This window comes from Psittacula echo (genome assembly GCF_963264785.1).
Source record: "Psittacula echo genome assembly, chromosome: 10".
Taxonomy (NCBI): Eukaryota; Metazoa; Chordata; class Aves; order Psittaciformes; family Psittacidae; genus Psittacula; species Psittacula echo.
The window spans coordinates 20,164,264-20,178,980 of record NC_137741.1 but is presented as its reverse complement, the minus strand read 5'-3'; the positions used below and the strand labels follow the sequence as shown (position 1 = coordinate 20,178,980).

Below are 14,717 nucleotides of genomic sequence, written 5' to 3'. Positions count from 1 at the left end.
TAGTGAGTGTGTGTGATAATGGCAGTTTATGCCCATGCCTTAAATTTGTTTTTTTCTCTAAATGTAATTTTCTGGATGTATAGTGGTTTAACTCTTAGAATTGCAGTTCTTTTTTCCCCTCCCCTGTTTCAATAAGTGATGGTGATAATATAAAGGCATAATGATAATTACAGCTTCATGGTTTTGTCTTTAAAAAAAATTAATTGCTTTATAGGCGTAAGCTACAGGGAAAGCTTTTCTACCAGCCTGTTTTCTTTATCAGTCCCCTAGGAGAAGAGGAGCTGAATTTCTGCAGGTCTTTGAGAGTGGACTCAATTATTCAGCTCCTGAGAATTCTCAAAATGTAGGAGGTGCATCAGAAACGAGAGAGGCTTTGGATTCATTGTGGACCTTTTTCTTCAGGTTTTATATCTGCTGCTCATGATTCCCTTAACTGCAGTTGAGCAGCGTAGACTTTATGCAAGCATACAGCAGATGAGATTGTGTAGTAAAAATGTATGGTTACTGGAGATTCCCATATACATAATAATAAATCCTCTAATAATATCATTACATTTTTCAGTGTGCTCTCTCCTACTATTTGAGTTATCTATTCCCTTGTCAAGTGGATGTGGTGTAAAAGTATGAGAAAATATAGGACCTGAAAACTTACTTCAGTGTTTTCTTTTCACCACAGTCTTCCTTCTAGCATTAGTATTTTTTCTACAGTTTGTTTGTACGTTTGTGACTTACAGGTACGTTCTTAAGACCATGGATAAGGTGGCAAGCAGGGCATTTATGTTTAATGAAACTTGTGAGGACACAGAAAATGTGAATTCTGCTGAAAGCTTGTATTATTTTTAGCCATAATTAAGTCAAGATTGTGTCTTTCCGTGGTAATAGATGTGCTGAAAATGTTTTGTGCTTATGAATGCAACTTGAGAATATTAAGTTGCTCAAATTCGTTTAGAAAAGTAGTTTTCTATTTTGAGTAGCCACCTGCAACAGGATTTCTTTTCTATCAAAAAGAGGTGAACATAAAGACTGCAGCATTTGCTGAATTTCTCTTGAGTAGTCACTGGCATTGGGGGGGTAAGGAGATCTGGACAAAGATATGCTCGTGGGCTCTGAGCTCTTGCAAAGGCAGGACAGAATACTCTTACGGCTGTGATTTGAAAGTGAGCACAGGTGGTCTTAGGCTCCACAACCATCACTTTTGTATGCAAGAACTGGTTACTTTGGCTCAGTGTACAGAAGCTTATGGAAGTTCGAGTTATAAAAGTAATGCTGGGATTTAAATATCCATAGTCCAGTCATTCAGCTTGAAAACCTGCCCAAGTAGATGTCAGCCTTATGCATCAATGGGATGTGTACGGCCTGCTGTCAGTCCTACATGAAACATCCAATAGGTCACGGAACTTGAGATTTAAATTAAGTTGCTTTGTTTCTAAAGATCTGTCCTTTTCTATATACAGTGTCGGAAGTGGAGAGCACAAAAGGGAGTGGTGACTGCCTGCCTAAACTAAATTACCAAAACTCAAGTAATGCCAAAACCACTTCTAGCATAGTGCGGCTCAATGGTACAGTTGACAGTACCGTAACAGAAGCCAACACAGGTGAGTGGAAGAGAAAATAGAACTTAACTTTCCAACCACTAGCACAATATATACTGAATTCCATTTATGTTGTAAACTGTTTCAAAAATGAAACCAATTTACATTCTTATGTACTTTTGTTCCATTTTCTTGCATAGCAAGACATAAAGAACCATGTTTCCTCTGTTTTCCAGAGAGTTCTGTAGGATTGCTCTTTACATCATCTTTTGAGGATGCCAGTGATGCAGAAGTTATAAAAAGTAAATCCTTAAGAAAGAGACATAAAAGTGCAGTGGAACCTGACTTAAGGGAGATACCATGGGAAAGCAGGAACCGTAACCTGAGTGGAGATGGCTTAGTGGGACTCATGATGAATAGAATAAATCAGGAAACAAACCCTGGAGAAATGGTTGAAAAACTAGGAGCAGACGCCAAAATCCTATCTAGTGCATTACAGAAAAGCATAAGACCAAAAACTCTTAATATCAGAAGTTCTTCATTAGGATCTAAGAGAGAAAGCCTGGAGAAAGAATCTAGTGATGAAGACGCAGCTTTTGATTGCAGTTTTACAGATAAAACAGAGTCTCCTGTTATCTTTGATTTGGAAGACTTGGATGCAGAACCTGAAACAGCTACAGCAGTGAAACCCTCCAGTGAAAGATCCAAAAGGCTGCAGAGAAAGAGCAGCTTTCCAGTAAAGCCAGTTGAAAAGACAGATGTTGAAACCGGATTTGATCCACTGTCTCTGCTGGTGGCCGAGACAGAACAGCAGAAAGAGGAAGAGGAGGAGGATGATGATAGAAGTGTTTCTACTCCATCTGCAAGACGGGATTTAGCTGAAGAGATAGTTATGTACATGAACAATATGAGCAGCCCATTGTCAAGTCGTGCCCCAAGCATTGAGTTGCAAAAGCCCTTTGATGACAGAAATGCTAATAAAAAGAGTCCAACAATAATCCAGCCTTGCAGGAGGTCCAGCCTTCCCCCAAACTCCCCAAGGCCATCCAGTCTTATCAAATCCAAGAGTTATCATGCAAGAAATGAAGAAAGGACAAGAGATAGGCTTTGGTCCTCCCCAGCTTATTCCCCAAATAGTCCAGCAAAGGAACAGCCACAAGATGCAGCTAGTGCATTAACACTTGTGTCTTCACCGTCATTCAACTTGGATACGCTGTTAACACCCAAGTTTGATGTTCTAAAAAGCAGCATGTTTTCTGCTGGAAAAGGGGTTGCAGAGAAAGCTAGCAAGTGGTACTCAAAATTTACAATGTATGCTGCATCCTCAAAGGTAAAGTTTTATAATTACTCCCCCCCAAAAGAAAAAAATAAAACCCAAGCACCTTAAGCTCCTATAAATAAAAAAAAAAGCTTTGTAAAGTTTTAATCACTGACTCCTATGTGATGAACCCACTGTTCGAATGACAAGCATCATGGTAGACTATGTACATTAAGTTGTTTTAATCATGTTTGAATTGCAAGGACCTTAATCTTATTGTCCTGAATCACGTCAAATTTTGGCTCAGAATATACTTAATGGGAAAACATAAATATAGCATAGTGTGGTGGCAGGGCAGAGGAAACTGCTCTGTCTTCCCTTATTTACCTAAAGAAAAAAATGTTTAAATAAACAATAATGGTTTTAAGACTTTACTGCTTTTATGAAAAAAGAAAAACCTGCTTATATTGATTAACAAAGTGATTTAAGGCTGATTTTGAGCTAATACCTTTTGGTTAAAATGTTGTTTGCTGCTACCAACTCAAACCAAAGCTCATTGCATTCCCAGTCCTTGGAAATGAAGGCAGACACAGTTTGCTGTTGGTGTACTGTTCTACTGTGTTTAAGATTGAGCTGAGACTAATTAACTCAAGCGTTAAGGATGCGTTCCCTGTCCTAATGTATATCTGTGGCTGTTGCTAACTTTTATAGCAATGTGGGAAAAAGTTACAGGATTAAAATGTTTAAGTTCTAATTTAGGCTTTCATTTCTTGGAGAAATCTTTTTACAAGAATCCTGATGTAGCTGTTTAACCCTGAGTGAAACTTGCCTTGTTTCACATTGGGTCTGAATACAGATCTGAGCCAAACGATTTTTCCAAGGAGAGTTCATGCTTGAATTCACTGAGCCAGAGAAGGTTACCTCTTATTTTCAGAAGTACTTTTGCTTTCCTTTTTCTCAGTGCAATTTGTTTTCTTCTCTCAGGATCAAAATTCAGACCGAGCAAGTGTTTCATCTCTTGGAGCTCTGGACTCAGAATCTACTTCTCTAACTGATGAAGATGTCTGCAATGATTTTGAAAGCGCTTCTCCTCAGGAGAATACCACTTCAGAAATTAAAGGAATTGGCCTCAGCAGGACAAGCCTAGAAAGCTCAGCTTCCCATGATGGCTCAGCAAAACAGTTTGACCAGTGTGGTAAGAGTTTGTGCATTGCATCATTCGAAACTAAAATATTCCAGTTTTACAAGTTGTTTTCTAAAAGTAGTAAAAGTCCTTTTTGGAAAATTGTTAGTATTTTTATAAGCTTGATCATCAGACAGACTTTGGGGTTTGGGTTGTTTTTTTTGCTAATAATTGGTAGTGACTGTTGAGTCAATTTTTGTTGTATTTTCATTATGGAGCACAGTGTGTTAAGCTGAATCAGGATGAAAGGAAGATCTGTCTGCTTAGGGCCCTCCACTTTGCACCTCAAAGAGCATGCCCAGACTTGGCTTCCCAGTGTGTGAGATGGGGAGGATCAGTCATGGTCAGGGTACTGAGGCATCCTAAGGCTGAGGGGAGCCTGGGTCATTTAGTCTGGCAAAGAAGGGTCAGGGATATCTGCAGTTACAGGCAGCACCTCTTGTCCTTGCTTAGCTTTTGTCCAGACAGAAAGTGTGGGTATGAATTACTTAATCTGTAAAATTTGTTTCCAAGCTACCAAGTGTTGTAAAAAGAAAACTGAACATATGGAATTTCTATGTTGGTAGGGTTTATTTCTGCCGTTGCTGGTGCTGGGCAGATGGCAGCCTCACACTCCAGCGTCACGTTTCTTTCTGTCTGAGTATATCTATTTGTTGCATCTTCCATCACACATTTTATGAGTGCATTATTGTTTGACCAGAAGAAATGCATATTCTGAATACTAATACTTTGGATTTCTTCTGTTAATAGGTTCTCTTTCAAAGTTCCCTTTACCTGACAAATCAGAGTTGATATCTTCTTGCAGTACAAGCAGTACCAGTGTGTTTCAGAACTACGCTATGGAGGTACAGGATGATTTATTGATTTTAACTGATACACTAAAAGCATATGTCTTAAAATATAAATGCTATCTGAATCTCTGGTAAAGTGCAAAGCATAAAATTAAGCCACTGAAAGATGAATAAATATTTCTGTGGCACAGTAGGTTTCATTTCAAATTCTGCTGTAGAAATGTCTTTATTGCAGTCACATCTCTGGTCCTTAAAGCTGTAGGTCTCAAGAGTTTGAGAACTGGATGCCATTGAATTCAGGCATCCAAATCCCTTGGGCAGCTAAATTTGTTTGAAGTGAAAATGCCAAGACTTAAATAGCGCTATCCATTTTAAAATACAGAGTAGATAACTGGCTATTTCTTGTTGCAGCTTCCTGTAAGAGTGCTTTGCTTTTCACTATTACACTGATTCTGGGTGGCTCTCTTTCCCTTTTCTTTCCTGTTTGTTTCTTTTGGTGGATTTGGACTAATGGCTGGTCATTTTCATCTTTCCTTTTTTCCCCACATTTCTATTACACTGGCAGTCACTACAGGAGAGTGTTTAAATTCTAAGAATGATTTATGTAGCTGCGTAAATATCCCTGTTTGCAAAGAGATTACAAATGACATGTTACAATATTATAACTGGCTTGTTTCCCTCTGGGAAGCCATACAAGGATCACCTAACCCATTAGCTGAAGTATGTTTATTTCATGAGCATAGTTCCAGACCCCAGTCTACTTGCTACAACAGAACATAGACCTGCATTTAATACCTTTTCCAGACTATGCTCATTCCAGTCATTTACCATATGTTAGTGCTGTTTGGATTTAAGATGTAATAATTGTTGTGAAATGCATAAGTTTAAACCCAAATGTTCTAACCTGAAGCTTGGGAACACATACATGGCTGAATTTGTATGTGAGTGGCAAGTAGTATTGATCTAAGGGCCAAGATTTTGGTGATAATTTTAACTGCTTTGTAAAAGAAGAGTAGTTTTGAGAATATGTTATAGCGGACTTCTGATCTCTGTTGTGTGCAGGTCCTCATCTCAAGCTGTTCACGATGTCGAACTTGTGACTGCTTGGTTCATGATGAAGAAATCATGGCAGGTTGGACAGCAGATGATTCAAATCTCAACACCACGTGTCCATTCTGTGGCAATTTATTCCTGCCTTTTTTAAGCATAGAAATCAGAGATCTGCGGCGACCTGGACGGTAATAACATTATCTTGATTTTCCTCAATTCAGAATGCTCATAATTGTGAAGTGGTGTTTTCTTTTGATTTTTTTTAATGATGTTAAGCTTTTGCTTTCCCTGCAGTTACTTCCTGAAGTCCAGCCCTTCTACAGAAAACATGCAATACCCATCACTATTCTCAAATCAGAGCGGGAAGTCCTGTAGCACTGCAGCTGCTGTTGGCCTTGCTACATCTCTAATGTCTGTTCAAGAGGATATAAATTCAAATAGGTAAACCTGTATTTTCTGCCTAGAAATGGCTCAGGTTCTCTGTGGATATGCATGTTTTCCTTGTCAACAGAAATAAATGTAATAACATACTCTGAAGAGCAGGAATTGATTTGAGAGGGGATCTTTTTGCTGCCTCTCCCTTATCTCCTTTGGCCACATCATGTTTTTTCAGCATGGTGTTTACCATTTCCTTCCTAATACAGCAATTCATGTAGGCATCTGTAATTCTGCAAGTTTTATCCACTTTTCAGGATGCTTGTGTTTATTATCAGTATAAGGGGAAGTAAAACTTGCACTGTAACATGAAGGAGTGTGGTGGATGACAAGGTAGAATTTGATATGTCAGGTCAATGATTTCCAGTTTATTTCTGTCTGTTTGTGTGCACATTTGAGCACTCAGAGGAAAGCAAAAAGCTGAGATTCTTAACCTTTTTATTTTTTTTCCTCCCCTTCCCTAGCAAATCTAAGCAGCATGAGAATAATTGTGCCAGAAGTATCCAGATCCCCTCAGGAAGAAGACAAAATACCTCTGGATCAGAATGTACAAGTCACCCTGTAGCAAGGAGTATCAGTACTTTTGGTCCATTGCAAGAAGATGAGAAGGAAAACCAGAAGATCAGCCATATCATTCCTACTGGTAGCCTGCCTGCTACTTTGCAAGGACCAACAGTGTGTAGTTTTTCTACCTTAAATGTCATTTCAAGTGTGTGATAGATTGTGAAATAGCATCGATTAGAACAGAATTAACCATTCCAAGTTACGAGAAATACTAGGTTTTGTTATTTAAACTAATATAAGTTGTAGCTTTTACATGTTGGGGTGTCTCAGAGGGAACAAAAGCATTCATAAGGCTTTGTAAGGGTAATTACATTCGAACTAATGGCATTTTTCCCTTTTTTATCATAGGATTCCTTGGGCCTAGAATGGCCCTTGCCTAGTCCTGATCCTATAACAGTTCCTTATCTCAGTCCTCTAGTAGTATGGAAAGAACTTGAAAGCTTGCTTGAAAATGAAGGGGATCATGCAATAACAGTGGCAGATTTTGTAGATCATCACCCTATTGTGTTCTGGAATTTGGTGTGGTATTTCAGACGCTTGGACTTGCCCAGCAACTTACCAGGATTAATACTTTCTTCTGAGCACTGTAATAAAAACTCCAAGGTATGGAATCAGATAGGAGATATTGACAGATGAGAAATGTGTGCTTTCCCATATGGGAAATGATTAGATAATTCAGTAACTCTTAGAAATGTGTCTTACAGTATGCTAGGTCTTGATTTGGTAAAGAATGTGTCAACTGAAAGAAACTGAAGAATGTGTAACTGGAACTTGGGCTCAGCAGCACTTGTGTGGGATAAGTGTTTTGGGTCTTAATAGTCACACTGTAATTTCTGATCCTCACTTGCAAAGATAAGTTTCTAGTTTTATTGCAGTTTGATGACTAGTTAAGCAGTAGAAGGAGGAGGAAGTTATGATTATAAGACTGTAGGAGGATACGCAAAATACTCCTTTGCTATGTCACTGACATCCTGTTCAGATTTAACTTTCTCAGGTTTACAGCAGCTTTAATATTAAAGCTTTTTACCATGATGCCTATAGATTTGAAGATATATTTTAAATACAGAAGTCCTCTTTCATGACTTTGTAATAAAATATCTTTATATATGCATTCTTCTGTTCAGATTCCACGAAGCTGTATGTCAGAGGACAGTAAATATGTTCTTATTCAGATGCTATGGGACAACATGAAATTGCATCAGGATCCAAGGCAGCCTCTGTATATACTGTGGAATGCTCAGAGTAAGCTTTGTTTCTTGTGTCCTTTAGTGGGGTTTTTTAAAGAACAATTCTCATTTTGAGCAACTGAAGACTGTTTTGAAGAGATGTCTTTGTGGATAGTTCATGCAAGATACAGAGCTGGGTTTTGATCATACTGCCTTTTGTCTTGCAGGTCAAAATCGCACTCTTTTGTTTGAGAGTGAGTGTCAAGTTTGGTGTTGCTATTCTAAGTTGGTGTGACTTGTTTTGGGAGGGAGGGTGATTGTATGTTTAGCAGTAAACTGCTTGAACACGTTTAGTTTTCCAGCGCATCTGTTTCAAATCATTGGCCAGTATCTCCAGTGGCTTTTTCTTCATTGGGAAGGGACAAGTAAGAGGGAATATGTTTCAGTGAACACAGAACTTAAGGCAGTTCATCCACTTAGCTTGTTTTCTTATTTTTAGAATTTGCTTCCTAAGCATTTTGTTGCCAGTATTGGATCATATGCCTGAAAATACTCATGACCCATTGCAGCTGTTGAGTTTTCTCCTATGTGCTTTTTGTTTCTTATGTTGATATTATTTTGCCTTGATGCTTATTGCTCCTTGTTCACCACATATATATCAATGTATTCACAGCTTGTGTAGCCTCCCACCTTTTTTAAGCAACTTTCTCCTTGCTCCACAAAGAATATATATGTTCTTACAGCATTTCTAATGTTTTTCAGCCCAGAAGTACCCAATGGTCCATTTACTGCAGAAAGACGATGACTCCTTTAATCAGGAGCTCTTGAGGAGTATGGTGAAAAGCATTAAGATGAATGATGTGTATGGACCAATGAGTCAGATATTGGAAAGACTGAACAAATGGCCACATATGAAAAGACAGCGGTAAGAACAAACAGGAGCACACATGACTGTAGCAAAGTTGGGCAACAATAAGGCTATTGGAATATGAATTATATTCTTGTAGTGTGTTTTTTTAAAGAAAAAAGCACTGGTTTTCAGCAGTGTTCTCAAATTTATTACATGGTCTGGTAAATATTCTTGGGGTTTGTGCCTGGATTTAGTGATTTTTATTTATAAGAGGATATAAATCAGTCTTTTCAACAGCTGGAGCAATGACCAGGTGTTTCTTTGCTTGTCTGCCTGCTTTTTCAAGCTAATGTAGAAATGCAGAAAAGCAAGCTCCTGACCTGTTTGCCCAATTTAGTGGAATTTGGTTGAGTGCCCTAAGTGTGCACTCTGTGTGCACTAGGTAAAACTTCCAGTAGATGCCTTAAGGACCTACCACAAGTGATGTCAATCTGTGGGGAGTCCAGGGCAATCTCGAGGTCAGAAATGACAATATTTTAGAGGTTGCAGTCAGGTTTTATGCTGAAAATGTCACTTTAAAAAATAAGTTATCTTTAAATGCTCAAATCTGGTTTTAATATAGATTGCTTGGTGGTGTATATAACCTGCCATTTCTTTTTCCAATTTCAGGAGTCTTTACAGAGAAATACTGTTTCTTTCACTTGTTGCCCTAGGAAGAGATAACATTGATATAGGTAAGTTTTATAAGTTACTTGAATGAGCATAGATGATGGATGTCTGCAAACTAGTTTTTCATCTTAAAATAAATAAATAAATATGTAGATTAGGATAAGGCTTGGAGCAACCTGCTCTAGTGGAAGGTGCCCCTGCCTGTGGCAGGACTGGGTGAGCTTTAAGGTCTCTTCCAGCCCAAAATGTTCTGTGATGCTGTGTGCGCCATTCAATAGGAAGTGCTGAATAAAAAGGACTTTATAATTATTTGCTGCTGCTGAGCATACTCCCTGTCATTGTGTTTGGGTTGTGTTTTTGAGCAGGATATACAGAAGTTGCTTTTCTCTTTCTACAGATGCTTTTGACAGAGAGTACAAAATGGCCTATGACCGTCTCACAGCTAGTCAAGTGAAGAATACCCATAATTGTGATAGACCACCAAGTACTGGAGTGATGGAATGCAGAAAGATTTTTGGAGAACCATATCTTTAAATATACTTAGCTAAAGAGGTGGTATCTACGATGTATACCTGTGTAAAATAACCACTTCAGTTACCAGGAGCATCTCAGTCTTCAGTGTTCAAGAACGTATGTACAAATGCACTGTGACAGAAGGCCTTGGAATTATTAGGCCTACCTACAGATGTGGAGATGGACAGAGTGGAAAATGGGCCAAATAATTCCCTGTCCCTTGTCCTTTCTGCAAATTGACGTGTGGAAAGGAGGATTCGAAACAAAATCAGTTCTTTCACCTGGGATAACCCATTACAGTTCCCTTGTTAAAAATTGACAGGTGGACAGAAACAATGCACTGAAACTAACGTGAGCAAAGTAAATCCTTCAGAATCTATTGTTTACATAGAATATTCACGATGTTATGAAGAGCATACAAAGTTGTATTATACATATTTTAAATTGTTTATAGTAAGTTGATATTTTTTTAATTTTTTTAAATTACTGGAGTGAATTTTAAATGGACTTGCTGCAGAAGCAATACAGTGCTTATTTTTTTTGCAGTACACTGCTATTTATAGTAACTTGTCCAGTTACTTTTTGAAAAGTGATTTGTTTTTAAAGCAGAATAGAACATGTTAACCTTCACCTAGGCAGTACCCTAGATACAGGATTTCTGTCATGCACACATGGAAAACGTGTTACCACAGCAATCAGGAGGAAGGTATGGTAAACCATAAAACTCTACTTATGAACACATGGATGTCTCTAAACACTTCTGTAGAAACTTCCTCTTCCTTGCCTGTTCCCTTCATTCCCTAGTAAAGAGAAAACATACTGAAGAGTCCTACAGATTACATTATGGAATCAGGCCATCCCAGCTGTTGGCACTTGTTAATGTGACCTCATTGCAGATGTAATACAAAGCAAATGACAGCCTGCAAGAAGTTCTTCATGATCATGCAGTGTTTGGAGTCTTGGTGGATGTGTTTGAAACACACTAAATACAACACGTATGTAATGCTAATCCAAAGCTTTTAACTCAAGTACATAAAACAAACTTGCTACAGGGAATATTTAGGGAATGTAACTTATTGGGGCATATTGTGCATAGTTAAATGTACTTGGAATGTTTGGTTTCTGTTTCACAGGCAAACCAACTGTTGGTTTTGTTGCTGTGAAGAAACATGCTGTGTCAGTCCTTGTGCTGGAGTCTTGGCTTTTGACTCACGTTTTTCTTGTTCTAGATGTTTAAGATAGTGTTCTGTGCTCCCAGTCAAATACCAACTCCTCACCAGAAGGTAGGCTACAGAGAAAATACCCAAAGTCTTGTATGGAGGTGAGAAAACAGACATTGAATTGTATAAAACACCCTAAACAAATTAAACCATGCTTTAACAAATAGCTTTATTTTAAGTAATCTCAGTGGGTTTCCAATTCTAATTTCTTTTAGTTGTTGCTGTTACAGTATTTCTAAGTACTCAGCTGTTACATTAGCTTTTGTATTTCAGTCTGCCTAGCAGCAGGTATTTTTAAAGATCTCTTTAGTTTGCAAGTGTAATAGTATAGCAATATTTAGTTAGGCAGAAAGGAGAGAAACCTTAAAGCTCACATTTACTTTATTAGATGAAACAGCGTGTCAAAGGCTTAAATGAGAAGTAATGCTGCTATGAAGCCCTATGTAACCTCCTCCCAGACCTCTGTAAAGTAGTAAGAGGATGCTGCACAAAGGAGAAAGGATTTAGAACTGGTAGAGCTGCAGGTATGTGCTGATGATGATTACAAGATAGTCTTGTTGGATACAGCTTTCATGGGGTAATACCTCTTCTCTAATTTGCTGCTAATGACGTAGCTGACCTTTATGAAATATCCCCCACCCTGAGGTGGAGCTAGTGATGCTACACTTACCAACATTTTTCACATTTAATTTATTTTAACAATTTGTGATGCTCCTTTTTGTACTGCCACGCTTGTAAAGTGTTTGTCGTGCATGAACTATAGCTATTTGTTTTCACCCAGGTACATAGTAATAGTGTATCAGTGTAGGGTGGATACATACATACCCCCTTCATTCTTATGAACTATTATGGAAAACACCAGGTTATTTTTTAACATATTCATTGTAAGTACCTGTTAGTGTGCATGTGTGCTCTGCTCTGTACCATAGGTACACTGTATTTACCAAGTAAAAGTTGCATACAGTAGTTGCTGTGTATATAAACTCATTTATGTTCGTGCTGTGTGTAGGGTAGTGCTCCAAGCTCTTTGCAGTTCTGCTCCCCATGTCATTTAGCACTTGGGGCAGCCACTATTTTATAGGACCTTCAAGCCATGAAGGAGGGCAAGTGCTTTTTCCAGAGCTGCCATGGTGTGTTAGAGGTACTGAGCTATGAAGTGAGCTTCACACCTCCTACTTGAGTCTGGCAGAAGCGATGGAGCCTGGTCTCTAACCACCCCTCGCTTACTAGGGCATAACACTGCAACTGTGTGTGCTAGCACAGAACAGATGCAACACTTGTAATACGTGGCCCACTTTCTCCATTCTAGTCCCAGTTTCGTTGTAAGTACTTCCAACTGCCTTCAGGCTTATAAAGCAAACAAGTTTGACACTTCATTCAAATATCAAGTCCTGCCAGTATTATCAGAAGAGTCTATATTGTACCGTGAGAAGGATTCTATATGCATCCTTCAGATAAACAAACTTACTGTGTCTTTGCATCCTCAGTAGCACTCCTGAAACAGTGATGATGCTTATTTGGGTGTGCTTTTAAATTACTATATGACGTAGTAATTCATCAAGTGACATCACTATACTTAATGAACTGTTTTATGAAGTCTGTGGCAAGTCAGTCCACTGTAGAAATACTATAACGAAATATAGTTGGAATAGTGGTTAAGTGGGAAATTTTCCTCATTTGAGTCATAATGTTCAAAATGTAGGTCCTGAGGTGGATAGTTTTTAAGCATCAGAGAATTCAATGTAGAAGCAGTTTTCAACTCTCACTGTCCTTTATTAGAGAAGCAATTTGACTATATTTTCCAATACCACAAAGATGGATAAATAAAATATTTGAGACATATTTTCAATTTAAAATTTTGTATGAACTGAATTTTCTCCTTTTGTGTACTAAATAATGCTTATGTCAAAACCAACCTGAAACAAAGGTGTTACATTTGCAGTGCAATATATATTTTGCTTTACTTATGGTTCCACTGGAATAATTATTGGAGATGAAATGTGAATAGAAGTTGTGCTGTTTCTCTGACACTGCTAAACTGTTTCCCATTTTGAGAAGGTTTGCTGTTGGTACAGTTACAACCTGATGAGTTCAAATTCTGATGGTGAATTACATGATTTGTACCCCAAGAAAGAGAAAATTCCTGCATGTAAAATCTTTGTATAACCAATGGGAGATGCAGCTAATAATGAGAGGGGTATCTCTGGATGATATCTCACTGGGATTTAAAAATGGTACTTTGTTAGTCTGCAAGCAGCACTTTTTAAATGAATGGTTGTAGATTTGTAAATATGTAATGTTTAAATTTTATTTACCAAAACCCAGTATGTTGGATGTTTGCTTTGGTTTGTAGTTCCTTTAAAATATGCAAAGTCAGTGTTCACAATGTCAAGGGGTTGTTTTTTTTTTCCTGTCTCATCCAAAAAAGAAGTTTTACAGTGAGTCAATAAAAAGCTGAAAATCTTTCTGCTTATTTTCATTAACTTTTTATTAGATGGATTAGAATGACAGAAATCTCTGCAACTCTTAACTACATTGTTTGCTCGCATGAGGCGTTGTTAACAATAAACCCATGAGGTTTGTTGGTGGTTGATGTCAGTGACATTTTTTCATAGTGATTATGTAGAAGACAGTGGTAACAACAAGAATTAGCTCTGGATACAGTAATCTGTGTATTTCAGAGATTAGTGTCAGGATGAGAACAAAATTCAAGCAGATCAGCTTCTGGTTGTAGTGTTTCTGATGCCTGGATTTAGTTTTTGCTAGTGGCAATGTTCTAACCCCAGATCCCGCTTAATCTTGTTACAGGAAGATGTAAATCCCGCTGACATCACACCTGTACTGGTGGCACTTAGAGTGAGTTTTAGGGATTATATTGCAAGATCAGGTACAGATTTAACAGGAGCAATGTGGACAGCTTTCAGGATTGCTCTGCAGCTCTCATCCTGTGTTCTTCTGCATGCAGAAATAACTTACTGCTTTGCTTTCTGCTTGAAAACCTTCATATTGCATTTCCCACAGTCTGAAGAAGGCCAGGAAAAAGCATTTCCTCTAAAGTGCATCATGATCTGCTTACACTTTCCTGCAGGTATGTGTAAAGTACCAGCTGTGGATGCTCTATAGTGGCATTCACTGAAAGGATGAAAACTACCTCTGAGTAGGGCAATTGTAGCAAACTAGTTGTAGCACAGACCTTGGGGACGGGAATACTTTTGTACTGAGCAAACATTCTGAATGCTGAAAATTGGCTCAATTAACTTGAGGGGATTGCCCTTCATGTATCTATTCCATGCCAGCCTTTCCATGACTGCCTAAAGTTGTATGTTGTTTGATATTGTTTACTCCATTATCTGACCTTTTCTGATCCTAAGGAAAAATAGCTGAGGCTGACAAACCGCTTGAGGTTTTGGGGCTTTTTTAGTATATTAAAGATGCTTTATTTTCATAAGTTTGTTATAATTCTGGTTGCTTTTTTTCAGTAGAACA

The 14,717-nt window shown here is 38.2% G+C and overlaps 1 protein-coding gene across 5 annotated transcripts in view; it reads left to right on the top strand.

Annotated features, from left to right (window-relative positions):
- Nucleotides 1–13,695, top strand: part of DENND4A (DENN domain containing 4A) — a 53,213-nt gene extending 39,518 nt beyond the window's left edge. For 4 of the 5 annotated variants that reach the window (XM_080626687.1, XM_080626685.1, XM_080626684.1 and 1 more), the window contains 13 exons: nt 1,455–1,595; nt 1,769–2,862; nt 3,775–3,985; nt 4,724–4,818; nt 5,827–6,002; nt 6,109–6,255; nt 6,714–6,924; nt 7,162–7,416; nt 7,938–8,055; nt 8,207–8,233; nt 8,742–8,904; nt 9,499–9,563; nt 9,896–13,695. In XM_080626687.1, coding sequence (XP_080482813.1) covers nt 1,455–1,595; nt 1,769–2,862; nt 3,775–3,985; nt 4,724–4,818; nt 5,827–6,002; nt 6,109–6,255; nt 6,714–6,924; nt 7,162–7,416; nt 7,938–8,055; nt 8,207–8,233; nt 8,742–8,904; nt 9,499–9,563; nt 9,896–10,032 — 2,840 coding nt within the window. In that variant the 3' untranslated portion in view covers nt 10,033–13,695. The remainder of the gene's footprint in view (nt 1–1,454; nt 1,596–1,768; nt 2,863–3,774; nt 3,986–4,723; nt 4,819–5,826; nt 6,003–6,108; nt 6,256–6,713; nt 6,925–7,161; nt 7,417–7,937; nt 8,056–8,206; nt 8,234–8,741; nt 8,905–9,498; nt 9,564–9,895) is intronic. The other variant, XM_080626688.1, reaches the window with a different exon arrangement.
- The last annotated feature ends 1,022 nt before the right edge of the window (nt 13,696–14,717 follow it).